Here is a 15,017-nt window from a genome sequence, read left to right on the forward strand (position 1 = left end):
TTGCTCTCTCTGCAACCATCTGAGAAACTCATTCTCTGATTCTTCGCGTTTCCAAAGGTATCCCATGATGAGGAAGCGGCCTGGGGAGTCCTGCCTGAGCTCAGGGAAGCCGCTTCCGACCACCCGGCCTCGGGCCGGGGTCACGCTCCCCATAGGCCCGACCACCTTCCTCTTCGTCCTCCTTCCGGCCTGTGGGAGCTGAGCTGCCGCCCACCTGGCCGCAATGGGCCGTGGGGCCCGAGGGTAATGAGCTCACACACACACGAGCTGCAGCTGGCACCCCAGGCGCCGGTCCTCGAGGCTCTTGGCCGGAGGGCCAGCGGGCGAGGACGCCCCACGGAGGGGCCGGGAGAGTGCCGCTCGGGTCCGTGGCCAGGTGTTTCCAGGCCGGAGAGTCAGCGAGGGGGCGGGGACGCGCCCTCCGCACCTGCTGACCACCTCCCCCCGGGGCCCCGGACCGCGACGTGGCCAGTCAGGGCAGCCGCTCCCCCGGCCCAGGCAGCACCACTGTCCCCTCCCACCTAGAGGCTTCTCAGGCCAGGGCCCGGCTGGCCGGGGGATGCGGCCCGTGTCCCGGGATCCCGCACCCCCAACTCGCGAGCTGGGCCCCTCGGAATTAACTCTTTGGCACCACAGCTGGGCCCTGACGGAGCCTCCACCCCTCCTGACTGCCCCCAGTTGCCGGTCCTGTCGCCCGGCCCCGAAGGCCACCCCGTCCCGGAACCCTGGGGTCTGAGGCCTTTCCGGACACCGCAGGGCAGGCCAGCTTTGAGGTTAGGGCCGAGGCTTGGACAGGAAGCAGCCCGGGGAGCCCTGGCATCGTGAGGACAGCAGCAAAGAGCCGAGGCCAAGGGCGAGGCATAGGTCACAGGGGACAGATATCCCGCACTGGACTCGGCCGGCCGCCCAGCGGAGAGGTCGCCAGGAGCGGGTGGTGGGACGGGCCCCGGTCCAGCAGGCTGGCAACCGTCAGCACGTCACTTTGCAGGGACGGACGGAGAAGCGGACGTTTTCATGCGTCACCCCGGTCCCTCAGAGCAGCCCTGCCTGGGGCTCGAGTCTCTGCTACGGTTTCCAAGTCAGGGCCCGACCAGAACACCTGTGCCCCCCTCCCGCCGAGCGGGGCTCTGGACACGGGCACCAGCCGCCATCTGTTTGAACCCTGGACACGCCACCTCTCTCCCTCTAACCCTCCTGCGGCCGCCAAACCTGACGGGCACCTGCATTTGCTGAGGAAACTTTACCCACGCAGCCCCGGGACAGAGAAGTCACTGGGTGCAAGCGGAGGGTGGGGTGGGGGTGGAACCACCTGGCCACACAGGGAGGCTGGCCGCAGCCCGGGGATGGCCATGCGGGCCGTGTGTGTGTGTGTGTGCGCGCGCGTGCGCACAGGGGGCACCTGAGATCTGTACAGAAGGACTCTCCGGGCAACTGCTCCCCCAACGGTGGGGGGCAGGGGAGGTGGGGACAGCGCGGTGACATGATGTGCCTGACTTCCAACCTCATCCTTAGGGTCGGCCCTCTTCCCACAAACTCAGGAGTCACCTGTCGAGGCTTCTCAGTCTGTTTTGTGTCGTGAGGAGGCCAGCGCAGGCCGGTGGGCTCAGCGGCGTCTGGAGAGGGCCCGGGCCTTCCCTTCCTGCACACGCTTCCCGGCGGGGCGGGGGGGCGCTGCTTTCAGAGCGGGGCCGAGTCCCCCCCTCAGGGGAAGGTGGGCAGGGAAGCCCCGCGGAATGGGAACATTCACCACGAGGATGAGGAGGGGGAGGCGGACTGAGCAGACTGATCCGGCTCCGTCCAGACCCCCCTCAGCAGGGGAGGTGGCTCAGGGCGGGTACAGCTCCGAGGGACAGGTCGATCCTGCCGGACACAGCCACGAGGAACAAAAACGCGTTTGGGGGGTGGTTTTACATTTCCTCTTTATTTAAAAAAAAAAAAAAAAAAAAAAAAGCATTTTTCTGGGTTTTTAAAACTTCTCCAATACATAAAAATTTTCCCGCCCCTTAACGCTTCTTTCTCGCCTCCTTCACCCCTGCTCCTGGGGCCTTCGGCCTGCAAGACCCGGATGGAGAAACCTTTCCAACGGCCAAGATCCGGGAGCTGGAGGGGCTGAGGGTTTGAAGGAAGGTGGTTCCTGGTCAGAAGGAGAAGTTCATTTGCACACAAATATAAACCGTGGAGGATGAGACCAGCACATACGTGTATGGATTGATCTACAATCCACTTAAAAAAAATAGACCCAAACTGTCATTTTACAACTGCAATATTATACAAAATATTATATATTTTTTAAACAACACACACCCACCCACACACACGCGCGCACGCACGCACACAAGGCGCCGGGGGCCCCTCTGCACTTCCGCACGTGGGGACGGGCGTCAGTAGGCGAAGATGACGTGGTAGGTGACCTGGTGCCCATTGTCCCAGGCGTAGAGCAGGCGGTCCTTGGGGTTGTAGTCTATCTGGGTGGTGTACGAGTACTCGTTCTCAAACAACAGCCGGGGCACGATCTGCGTGTTGGTGTGGGTGTCGAAGGCGTAGGAGATGTTGGCGTTGCGCTGGTTGTGGCTGTCCACGGCGTACAGCACCCCGCAGATGACGAAGCAGTTGCCGTACAAGTGTCGCCGCAGCCCCGTGCGCCACGTGGTCTCCTTCTGCGTGCTCAGGTCCGCGGCGTTGAGCTTGCTCAGCACGATCACCTCCTGGCTGAAGCCCTCCTCGTCCAGGGCCGGGTAGATGAGCCACAGGCCGTTCTCGTCCACGGCGAAGTCCACGTCCGAGTGGCCCTGCCACCGCCAGGGCGTGGCCTCCTCGTAGGCCACGTCGTGGAGCATGGCCCAGGCGGCCACGAAGCGCTGCTTCAGGTCGTACTTGATGATGTTGCGGGTGAAGGCGCGGTTGTAGTAGAAGGCGCCGCCGTATACCACGTGACCCGTGCCGATCCAGCTGTAGGGCAGCTTGTAGGAGTTGCTCCAGCGACCTGGGGCGGGGGGGGGGGGGGGGGCAGTGTGATGGGACCCGCCAGCGGCTAGGGGTCCGGACCTGGGGCTGCGTCTCCGCTCTGCCACTTATGGGTTTCGTCCAGCACACGCCGAGCCTCCGCACGCCCGCCCACCACCCTCGGTTTCCAGTCCCAGGGCGCTAACCCTCGAGAGCCCGGCCCGCACCCCACCCCACCCCGCGCCCTTGGAGGGGGAGGGGCTGTCACCGCCGGCCCCCTCCAGCCCACGACCCAGGAGCTGTGCGCAGGGAATGCGGGGCGGGCAGAAGCGGGCCCTCCCGCGACCAGGAAGGACCTCTCGCCACCGGAAGGCGGAAGGCCCTTCTCACCCGCCCCTTGCTTCCGGAAATCTGGCCGCGATGGAAGCAGGAGGGGGGAGGGCACCCACGAGGGCCTGCGATGGAAGTAGGGGTGGGGGGCGGGGGGGGGGGGCAGAGGCACCCACGGGGCCCGCCGCCCGTACCCTGTTTGAAGTTCTCCAAGTTCCGGAACTCCACCAGCGTGTTGCCATAGTAATAGTTGGTGACGTAAATCCGCTCATCCTTGGCCAGGGGGTCCTTCATCCAGGCCCCTTCGTTCCGCCCGTACGTGTTCTGGGTGATCGGCCCCGTGATGGTGGACAGGGTGTCCTTGCACCTTCCTGACGGCGGAGACAGGGACGAGGGGCAGGGGTGAAGGGGGACCTGAAGCCAGTGCCCCCCTCCCGGGTCTGACCCCGTGCGGCTTCAGCGGCCTTCGAGGCGCCCAGAGCCGAGACGCCTCGACATCATCCGCTCCTCCTCCCGTCGGTCCTGCGCTCTACTCACTCCGAGCCACCTGCTGCCACCTCCCCACTGCGTTAGTGTCCCGTGCGGGCTTGTCAGCCCTACAGACTCCTCCCTCAAGGATCTAGGCTCCAGAGTTCTCTTCTGACACCACAGCCTCCTGTGAAAAACCATCCTACTTCTACTGGATTCCATCTGTTCCCACCGTGCTATGAACGAGCCTCTCCGGGACGTCATTTCTCTGCTGGGTGACCCTGGTGCCTCCCGCTCCGCCCTCCAGGTCTCCCCCACCTAGAACGCGAGCACCGCGGGAGGCAGGCAGGGGGCTTCCTCCTCCCCCACGGTCCTCAGGATACAGCATCTGGGTGGATACGTGGCAGCTGGGGAAGCCCGACCAGAGCTGAGCAACTGGCCTACTGCCCGTGACAGGGACGCGGGGCTCCACCAGCCGCTGAGCTGCCCAGAGGCGTCTGGCCAGGCTGTCTGGGGCCAGGTCAGTCCCGGTTGAGCAGTGGCTGTCGGTGCCCCTGAGGCCCACCCCCTGGGTCCTGGAGAGCTGTCCTCAAGCCCGTGCCCCTGTCGCAATGGTGGGCAAGATGCCAGGGTCCCCTTCTGGGGAGCTGGGGGAACAGGGGACCCAGCTCCACGTCAGGAGCTGCTTGGCTGTAGGCACCCCTTCTAAGCCAAGTCTGCCTTCGTGGGACAGGAGCTCAGTAACGTACCCCTGATGGGCTCTCTGGAGTGACCTCTTGTGCCCAGGAGGGGCCCTAAAAGGCCACGGGAGCCAAGCTGAGTTCTATACCAAGTGGAAAGCCTGCCGTGCTTAATACGTAGCGTTATGTAGTGAGCACAGCCCTCCCAGATACTGAAATGATGTGCGACCACTGAGGACGTGTGTTCTTTCTGTCCCCGCACTGGTGGGTTAGGGAGGAGGTGGGAAGGTGAATCCAGCCCTCACACCGCCCCCCCGTCCTGCTCCTCCCGGCCGAACACCCCCACCTGCCATCAAGACTGGCGTGCGCATGGGCGAGAGTGGTAAGAGTAACTGGTCCCTGACGTTCACCTGGGACAAAAAACAAAGGCCTACAGTTCAGATTCAGGGTGCTCTCGATTCCAGGCCACGCTCATTTCCAAACTGCTCCGATCCGTTCCATCCATCCTGCTTCCCCATTAGTGGGCTGAGGAAGGAGCTCGAGCTGGCAGGACAGGCAGGCACAGTGCCCTTGGCCCCGGGCCCGGGGCAGCAGGCGGCCGGAGGTGGGATGAACATTGTTTCCCAGGCGGGCCCCGCGGTGGGGTGCAACTGGCAGGCTTCAGGCAGCCCTGTGTGGGGTTCATTAGGTCCCGATCTGACAGAGCGGGGAGGGATTCGGTCTCCGTTAGACAAACAACAGAGCCGACCCGCCAAAGCCTCATTCCCCCACATCTGAGCTCATCTGTTCAAGACAATAAACCAGAAGGCTAGAGCTGAGCCCAGGCAGCGGCGTCTGATGGAAAATATCTCGTTCCCTGGCGCCGACCGGGGGTGCCGGCTGATAGGTGGGGAGGCCGTGCTTCCTCTGCGCGGAGGTGAGCCCTCGTGTGCCACCCCCAGGGAGGAGCACTTCTCGTGTCCCCTCTCTGACCAGACTCAGGAACTGCCGATGAGCCCCCGGGAGCCAGGACTCCTCTGAGTTTTTTGAAACACTAGGGTGCCCTGGGCAGCCCGCTAAATCCCTACAGGTCCCGTCTGAGCCCCGAGGCTCTGCTGCGGCTCCCGAGGTGGGGGCAGGGGCGGGGGAGGCTTTAGAATCTGTCCCAGGTTTGGAGCCAGAGGCCTGGCCTTGGTCTTGGCCCTGCTACTGACCCCAGAGTCTGTGTTACCTCCAAAATGTCATACAGCCTTAATTTCTTCTGCAGTAAAGCGAGCGTAGTGTATGTCCTACCTACTTCACAAAGGTGCTCGGAGAGAATCCACTCCAATGACCGCACGGTAGGCTGAGTCATGGCCCCAAAGACACCCGGGTCCTAACCCCTGGAACCTGTGAATGTGACCTAACGTGGCAAAAGGGACTGTGCAGGTATGATTAAGTCAAAGATCTTGAGATGGGGATATCCCGGATTATCCGAGTGAGTCCCCAATGGCTCAGCAATTCCCTTGTAACAGGGAGGCAGGAGATTTGACAGGAGGAAGCATGAGGGACGCAACCACCAAGCCAGGAAAGGCAAGATACGGATTCTCCCTTGGAGCCTCGGGAAGGAATCAGCCCTCCGACATCTTGATTTTAGCCCCCGTGAGACGCGTTCCAGACTTCTCACCTCTAGAATGGTCAGAGAACAAATTTCCATTGTTTAAGCCACTAAGTTCGTGGCAATTTGTTACAGGAGACATGGAAACTGAGGTGGATGGAGTCGGCTCTGGAGTCAGGCGTCCCTACCTCTGTAGTTAGACGGAGTCCCAGCTGGCAGGCACCCAGGACCTCAGATAGAGGGACACGGGCCGGCAGGAGGGCAGAAACAGCGGGCACACACGCGCGGTTTCAGAGCACTTGAAAACATGTTCAAGGTCAGCAAAACCACGAGGCCCAGACCCATCACCACGGCCTGAGAACTGGGGCCGTTCGGACGCTCCTGCCCTTGGCAACAAACTGTCAGCCTCGGAGGGAAGACGCTTCGTGTTAACAACTCTCTTCAAGGACAGGGAGAGAAAGGCGGGAGGAAGTTCAAAGGAGCCACAGGGGAGACGGGCTCTCTGTGACTCACGTTACAAGCGTCCCCCGCGCTCGGTGACGGCAAACGTGTACGAAACCCTCTCTAGGTATCAGCCCCTTTAATCAGACACTTCGGTGGCTCTGCTGCACAGGGTCCCAGGGGCTGAAAACAAGGGGCTCCTCCCCTGAGCACATGCACCTCCCGCCCCCGAGAAAGGCACCGCATGCCACCCAGTCACCACACCAGGGTCCTGGTCCCTCCTGCTGTCTCCTCCTCCCCCACCTGCAGGTGGCTGTCTCCCACCTCTCCCTCTCCCCGCCTTTCCCCTCCCCACCACTGTGGCTTAGTTCAGACCTCACTGCCTGTTTCCGGGGTCACTCCGGTTACCCCGCTGGCCTCTCTGGCTCCTCTCTGCCCCTTTCCACCTCCCCTGCCCCGTGGTCACGAGCTGTTTTCTGCTTAAACCCTTAACCCGCCATCGCCATCACCGGCCACCGTGGGACGCTGAGCCCCTATCCCGGCACGCCTGTCCTCCTGCACTCTATCCCTGCCCCCGCCGATCCCCACCAAACTCTGGTGGCTCCGGGGGCCAGGCGGGGACAGAAACAGGTGAAGCGGGGGGGTGTGGGACGACAGGCAGCAATATAGAGGCCGTGGTGGGTTGGGAGAGCAGCTGGCCCGAAGGCATCCAAACTCAAGGCTGTAAGAACATCCTGGGATGAATTCAGCCCTCTGGCCGCCAACTAACTGCCTGTGTTCGCGGGCTGCCCTCTCGGGGTGCACAGGCCTTCGTGGCCTGTGATCTCTGTGCCATCACAGCGGGCCCCCGCTAGGAAGGGGCCGCCCTGGCTTTAACGCTCTGCTGTCGCCATCCTGACGCTCTTGATAATTTTACCTGTGACCTTGTTTCTAGAAGCGAAGTCTAACAGGACCGTGGAGCGCGTGCACGTGTACAGGAGCACGCAACACGTGTGTGTCTGCCTTCCTCGTCACCCGTTTGCACGCGGCATTTGCTGGGTCTGATGGACACAGGACTCCGGGGGGACCCACCGTGCGCGGGGGTTCAGCCAGACTCGGGTGAGCGCGTTGCCCCCACGGCGGAGCCAGGGGGACCCGCGGCCCCAGAGGCCGTGCTTTCCCCGGGAGCCAGGACTTAGCGGAACGTATAAGACAGTGGCGCATTCAGAAACGTGAAAAACCGAGTAAAAGGCCCTGTGTTATTTCTTGTGTTACTTCCTGGGATTAGCCAACGACCAACAGCCGGTCTTGTTAGCTTTCCCCACCCAGCGGGCTGGAATGGCGCGTCCTGCCATCACGCGCACCTACCAGGAAGGAAAACAAAAGAGCCGAGCGGGCTCCGTGTGGCCTTGCACCGTCCTGCTAGGAACAGAATCCGCCTGCATGAAGGGGCTGTGACGTAGGAATTGCGTCATTCTGGTGACTTCCACACGGGAGTTAAAAGATCTTACATTCGCATTTAAAACTGATGTTTCACAATGTAAACAATGGTAAAACTCACGCGAGTAATTTGAATCTTTAGTATTTCTTCACTTACACTGGCACGAAATAGCAAAGAGAAACAGCATGAGAGAGAGAGAGAAAAAGAGAGAGAGAGACAGAGTCACCGCAGAAGAAAGGGAAAAGCTTCTATTCACTACCTCTCGTGACACCCCACCCCCTGCGCTCTCATTCCGGACGAGGCTCCACAAGTCACTGGCCGCCCCGACCATGCGACCATGCCGCTCCCGCAGCCCCACCTTCCTGCTTGGCCCGGCCAGTTCTTCCTCATCCTTCGGGACGGCCGGTCCAGCTCTCTTTCCAGGAGAGAGTCCCTCGGACCCAAAGCACCCCATGCATCCCTCCGCCAGAACTGGAACGATGTTCTCGGGTCCCAAGCACGAGCGGGGACACTACCTCGCCTGAGTTGTGAACGTCTCCTGCACCTGCCGCCAACCTGCCGAACACCTGCCTTCCGCTGGGCATCTCAGGTCCCGCCTCAACAGCTCCCTACCACTTTCAGAGTTGAGGCTGCGATCCCTTTCGTCATCAGGCCCCTGTCCCTGTTCCCCCCCAGCATGTGCCCTTGCCTGGGGGGCTTCCTTCACGCCCCCCAGGCAGGTGGCTCTGCCTGCAGGGGCTGCTCTCCCCCCACCCCGGGGGGCCGTATGCTGGGGGGCCACGCCTGGAGATGGGGGTCCACAGTCAGAGCTGCTGTCGGCCTTGGCCGGACCAAGAACATCCCCATGTGCACGGCTCCCTCAGGCCACACTAGCCACTTGTCCCCGCCTAGTCCCCCTGGGACGTGAAAACAGCTCCCGCCCTTTCGGGCACCAAGTGAGCCTTTTCCTGGCAGAGAGAGGAGGACTGGATTCCTCAGCCCCTTACAAGGAAGCCTCCGCTGCATACTCCTGCTTCTAGGCCCAGGGCTCCTGCTTGTGACTGAGGTTCCCTGTGGCTTCAGGGGGCCGCTCAGGTGACTGGGGGCAAAGCAACTGACAGCAGAGTGCCCGTGGGGTCGAGGAACGAGCCTGTTAGGTGGCAGGTGGCGACTGGGGCAGTTCCTGTCCGGGCACTGCGGGGGGTCCGGCCAGCACTGCTCCTGGCCCGTCAGCACCACCTTCCTCATGCAGCCCAGACCGGCACCCCCTGATACGTGGCAGGCAGGGCTGGTCACCCCACCCATAACCAGAGGGCCGCCAGACCTCGGGGACTGTTAGTGTCTCGGGCTTGTGGGGGAGACCGGTCTTCACAGATCGGGTTTCCCGGGTTCAACGAGGAGACGGGCTCTCACGGGTACTGTCGTCATCCTGACGGTCCCCTTGTCTGCTCCTCCCCTCTCCTTCCCCACCCCAAACCAGCCCCATGGAAAATCTTGAATCAGGAGCTGCAGCTGTTGGAGTCTGGGGCTCTGCAGAGCCTGGCCTGCGTGGCATAGGCTTTTCTTCCTCTGCAGGAGCCTAACAGCCATCCCCAGGCCCCAGGTTGGTGGCTGACCCCTCCCCAGGCTGCAGGGACAGTGGCTGACCCCTCCCCGGGCCCCAGGATGGTGGCTGACCCTTCCCTGGAGAGTTGGCAGCATCTTTCCTCTCCTGGTCCTACAGTGAGTAGACTTTAGCCAATGCTTGTTTTCATAACCAAAAGTTAATTCTGGTTTACTTGTTTTTGGAGTTTTTCTGGAAGGTTTACAATTCTCCTGAGGATCATGGTAGACATTTTAGGACATCACAAAATCAGATTTGGAAAACATGGCATAGGACGTTCCTTTTAAAAGCAGCCCCATTTAAAACTGCATCTCAAATAGCTCAACATCAAAATTGCCAGACTCATTAAACAGCAAACAGCCTCCACGGGCAGCACACTAGTAGCCTGTGTCGGTTTCAGCCAAATGGTTTTTATTTACCTGCAACTAGGACACGTGGGTGCAACCTGGTCTAACTCAGCCGGGCACAGACAAGCAGGGGTCTGCAGAGAAGGTTCCGGAAAGGAAATCCCATCCACACTAACAACAGCTCGAGGGAGCCACCTGACAGCGATAAACGATTAAAAATGATCCCCCAAAACGAGCCAGCCAAGACCACGCCGCCGGAGACACAGAACTTTCCTCTCTCTGTGCCCCCCTCTCTTTTCACCCCTCAGTGTTCGGAGAAAACACCACCTGTATGTTCACATCCCTGTGTTTTCTCTGCAGTGGACTCCAGAGGCAAGGTTTTTCTTCTGGAAAACCCTCTGGGCCAGTCTTTAGGCAGACCCTTATATCCTCTACGTGCCGATGTCATTCTGGTTAAACAGAATACTGAACAGCAAGAGAAAATGATTTCCCACCTCGGGCTCCCACCAGGTAAATGGCCACGAGGACGCCAGGTTTCTCCCGCCTGGGCCTCAGCATCTCAGACAGGCTACCAGAGGTGGACAGAGTCCTAAGAGCCCCAGAAAGGCACGTGTTGGCAGCTACATTGGGGGCAACCACCCGCGAAGGCAGGCACAGCAGAGAACCCCACTCCTGGCTAGCAAGTCACCCAGGGAAGAGCTCTCAGGCTGATAAATAGCATCGCTGAGGGCACACAGGTGTGCCGGTTCACCTGTAGCCTGTCTTCACCGTCAGTATCTGAGCCACCCGTGGAGGGACAAGTCTTCTGGACGAACCGTCTCTCCCACTCAAGGGGGAAGCGGTGGGGGTACAGGGGCACCGGGGAGCTCACCCCATTCAGTGCTGATCTCGGGGCCTGTGGTCCCATGAGCATGGTCAAGGCCGCCCAGAGCCAGTGCGGGAGTGGAAAGCTCGGGCTCAGACCCCAGGACGTTCTGCAGAAATTGGGTAGGACCTGTGGCTTCAGGATGGACTTTCCACGCAGTAAGGAGCTGCCGTCTACACTGTGGTCAGCTTGCTTCCGCCACGGAAGGGAAAGGAAAGGAAAGGAAAAAAGATGTTCTCTCCTGTTCCCACCCCAACCTCTGCGGCCCAAGAACTGCCTTCTTCTCAAGGTTCATGAGATTTTGCCCTGGGGTCTATTTTTCCTGGATATTTCCCTGCTCCCACTCTGCCGTTATTCTGGGATTTTCCCCCAAGAAGAATCTCTTGCCGTATCATGGCCTGATAAACCTACCGCAAACAACAACAACAAAAAGCCATAGGATTTCACGCAGATGACAGTCTTTAGCAGATTTCTGATTTCATGTGAGACCCATAGAAAGGCAGGGATTTGGCCAAGGTCACACAGCTGTCAGCGGCCGGGACCAGACTACAACCCAGGTGTTTGCTCCCGGCAGGTGCTCTGTCCACCACCTGGTCCGACAGCAGCTACCAGCACCTTGTTGGGAGGAGGGAACGGGAAGAAGGAAGACCTAGGCAGAAGGCAAACCATGTCTTCCGCAAAGCTCGTGCACTTTTCAACAAGTATTTTGATGAAACTATGATTCAACAGTGTTTTCATTCACTACCCGTGGTGACTTAACTAAAGTTGGGTGTCGTTCTCTTTGGGAGAGGCACCTGTGGCTCCCACCTCCTTCTGTTGTCGACTTTCCCCCACCCCGTGTCCCACGGTTCCCAGAGTCCTCCTGTGGCCGCGGAGCCCCCAGAATGGGGCACAGAACAGGGCTGCACTCCTTCATGCTTCTGGGACACGTTCTGCTCCTTTAGGCCCAACAGTCAGAACGCTTCCCTTTCTCTGTTTAGAAAACTCCTGTTCATCCTTCAAAACCCAGCTCAAATGACGCCCTCCTCAGGAAAGCTCCCCCAACCTTCTTGGCATCCGGGCCAAGCTGGTGCTCCCCTTTCCACTCCCCTGTTTCTCCTCTGTGAGAGCATTTGCCACACGGTGCTGCGATGTCCCCACGCTCTCCAAGGCCGCCACTCGTGATCCCCACGCTCTCCAAGGCCACCGCTCGTGAGATTTGGCCCTGGGGCCCGTTGTACTAGTTACTCCCCTGCCCCCTCCCTCCCTGACCCCACAAATAGGAACCCCTTGTTACTTCACGGCCTGGTAAACCTCCTGCAGAAAACTTAACTCAGTCATTGCCAAATACCCAGTCCCCACTACAGGAAAGCACACCAGTGTTTACAAAAGTGACCAATGCAGGCGGGGCCCTGGCTCCGCTGATTTCGATTTACTCTGGAAAGGAGCTTCCCACCGGGCTCGCCGGCCACACTATGAACGCGTAAACCCAGGGTCAACCTGCGGCACTGGCCGAAGACGCAACTCCACTCACTCTCCTTTCCGGGGAAGTCTGACCATCTGGCTCCTGTCTCTCCATTCAACCTCTCCCCAGGCTCAGCCTGTTACCGTGTGAGCGGAGACAGGGCCAGGCAGAAGGAACTCACCTATGACATTCCGGATGTCATCCTCCTCCTCCGGGCTCAGGGTGGGGCTGGCGGAGGCCCCGCCCTGCCCCGTGGCAGCGTCTCTCCCCAGCGGGTCTGTCTGGACTGTGGTGGGAGGCACCAGGGCCGTGGGTGGAGCCTCGGTAAAGGCGTCCCCAGAGGCCCCTGGCACGGAAGCCGAGGCCGGAGGCTGCTGGGTGGCTGTGTGGGCCACGGTGGTGGCTGGTACCTGAGTGGAAGGTTCCAGGCCTGCCCCCGTCGTGGGACCTGGAATCACGGAGGAGGTCTGGAGCGGGTCTGGGAACCGCGTCGCTGAGGGGGACAGGGTGGGGTCGGGGGAGCTGGGATCTGAGGGCGAGGCCGGGGCCGAGGTCTGCATGTGGGTCGTGCCGGTGGTGCCCTGGTGGGTGGCCACCGGCCTCCGGGGGGCGCTGGTCAGCAGGTCGTTGTGTCTCAGAAGCTGATCTTGAATCAGCAGATCCACTCCGCTGTCCCCACTGAAAACCTCGTCTTCTGGGAAACAAACAGAAGGTCATCTGTGATTCGGGCGGAGGAGCGCTGTCGGGCAGGCAAGAGTATGCGATATTCGGCAGATTAATAACAAGGTTTCTTTCCTCGACATGACGGCCTGATTCAGAGATGCAGCCTGGCTGGGATTGCAGAAGAGGCAGGTGGGAAGCAGCGGAGATGGGAGGGCTCTGCATCTCCTGGAGGGTCTCTGAACAGACCGCCTCTGGGCTCCACCCGGTCTCCGGGACACCCACCGGGAGGACGCAGAGCCACGACCTGAGCTGGAGGAAGTCACCCCACCCCTGTCCACTCCCCTGGCAGACACATGCGGAGCACATTCAACAACGGTGAGCAGAACAAACATCCTTCCCCTTCATGGAGCTTCTGTCCAATGGTGCAGACACTAAACAATAGACAGCACACTTACAGTGCTTGGGGGAGAAAGTCGAGGGGGGTGAGGCATGCCCTGGAGCAGGGAGGCGAAAGGAGACTTCCGGTAATGGATAAAGTGGTCAGGAGGGAGATGAGCAGAGGCCCTAAGGAGGTGAAAGAGTTGGCCAAGCAGCCATCAGCGGAAGAGTATTCTGGGGAGAACAGCAGCAGTGCAAAGGCCCTGAGGCCAGAACCTGCCTGCGAAGGCTGAGGAGAGCCAGTGTGGAAGAAGCAGAGGGTGTGAGGGGAGAGTAACAGGTGACATCAGGGAGGACACAGGAGCCACGTCACATTGCGTCTGGCTGCTGTTTGGACTTGAGTTCTTCTTGTGCATGAAATGGGGGACTGTGCACGGTTTTGAGCAGAGAAGGAATATGAGGAGGCAAAGATCTCTTAGGACACAAAGTCTAACCACAGATGAAATAAACAGAGAACTGCGTTTCATCTGTTTGTTAAAACCACCATTAAGGAACTGAAGCCATGGGCAGGGCAAAAACGTTTGCAGTACATACAATGAACAAAGGACTTGTTCCAGAATATGTAAAAGAAAAAAAAAATCCCATAAGTCAGTAATTTAAAAAGACAGGGGCGCCTGAGTGGCGCAGGTGGTTAAGTGTCCGACTTCAGTTCAGGTCATGATCTCACAGTCCGTGGGTTCGAGCCCCACGTCGGGCTCTGTGCTGACGGCTCACGGCCTGGAGGCTCCTTCGGATTCTGTGTCTCCCTCTCTCTCTCTACCCCTCCCACACTCATGCTCTGTCTCTGTCTCAAAAATAAATAAACATTAAAAAAAATTTTAAAAAAAAGGCAACAAACATGGTTAAAAATGGGCAAAGGGCACCTGGGTGGCTCAGTCGGTTAAGTGTCCGACTTCGGCTCAGGTCACGATTTCACGGTTCATGGGTTCGAGCCCTGCATCAAGCTCTGTGCTGACAGCTCAGAGCCTGGAACCTGTTCTCTCCCTTTCTGCCCCTCCCCTGGTTGCACACTCACTCTCTCTCTCTCTCTCTCTCTCAAAAATAAACAAACATTAAAAAAAATTCTTTTACATGGGCAAAATGACTATGCCAACAGCTAGGTGAGCATCAACTGTGAGGAGGGACAGGGGAGAAGCCCAGGTACCCTGGAGGCAGGAACAGGTGCGGCAGGGGCAGGGGTCTGAGCACATCATCCCACCTCCAAGCCTCAGTGTCCTCATCTGCAAACTGGGAAACCAGGCTGGGGGGTGGGGGTGGGGGGGTGCACAGAAGTCCCTTAAAGCTCTGCTGTGTGATCTTCTACAAGCCCAGAGAGGTCAAGTGACTTGCCCAAAGCTGCTCAGCAAACTGTGAGAAGATACAGCAGGAACTCGGGATAGTTCGTAACCGCAGGCAATTTTCCCATGACCCGGCTGGCCCGGAGAGGCCACGGCAGCAATCGGACCCCAGAAGGGGCGTGTGGCTCAGAGGACGTGCAGATACACAGGGTGCAAACGGTGACTCCCCGCCCACCCCGCCGACCCCCAACTCACGCTGCTCTTCGATGTTGTTCTCCTCCTCCGGGACCTTGGCCTTGTAGTAGGTGATGCCCCGGATGACGGTGGGCTTGGAGGCCGGCCGGCCCCGCAGGGGGACCTGCCTCTGTAGGGGCCGCTGTGGCCTCACCACCTCGGGCGGGGCCAGGGGCCGCGTCTGCAGGAGCTCGATGGAGTTGATCTGCTGGGACACGGTTTCTTCCTGCAGAAACCGCTCCTCATACTGTTCAGAGGGGACACAAGTTAAGGTCAGGTCACTGGCCAGACAGGCAGTGGTAGGCGGAG

At 59.8% G+C, this 15,017-nt stretch overlaps 1 protein-coding gene across 2 annotated transcripts in view; it reads right to left on the bottom strand.

The window, feature by feature from the left end:
* Positions 1-1,963: 1,963 nt before the first annotated feature.
* OLFML2B (olfactomedin like 2B) overlaps positions 1,964-15,017 on the bottom strand; it is a 35,996-nt gene continuing 22,942 nt past the window's right edge. The window contains exons 5-8 of one of the 2 annotated variants that reach the window (XM_047076501.1): positions 14,730-14,955; positions 12,278-12,787; positions 3,468-3,644; positions 1,964-2,983 (exon numbers count right to left, since the gene is read on the bottom strand). In XM_047076501.1, coding sequence (XP_046932457.1) covers positions 2,382-2,983; positions 3,468-3,644; positions 12,278-12,787; positions 14,730-14,955 — 1,515 coding nt within the window. In that variant the 3' untranslated portion in view covers positions 1,964-2,381. Of the gene's footprint in view, positions 2,984-3,467; positions 3,645-12,277; positions 12,791-14,729; positions 14,956-15,017 lie in introns of both variants that reach the window. The other variant, XM_047076500.1, reaches the window with a different exon arrangement.

Source organism: Lynx rufus, unplaced genomic scaffold (assembly GCF_022079265.1).
Source record: "Lynx rufus isolate CCGP_SWC_20201006 ecotype Redwood Valley unplaced genomic scaffold, mLynRuf1.p SCAF_15, whole genome shotgun sequence".
NCBI lineage: Eukaryota > Metazoa > Chordata > Mammalia > Carnivora > Felidae > Lynx > Lynx rufus.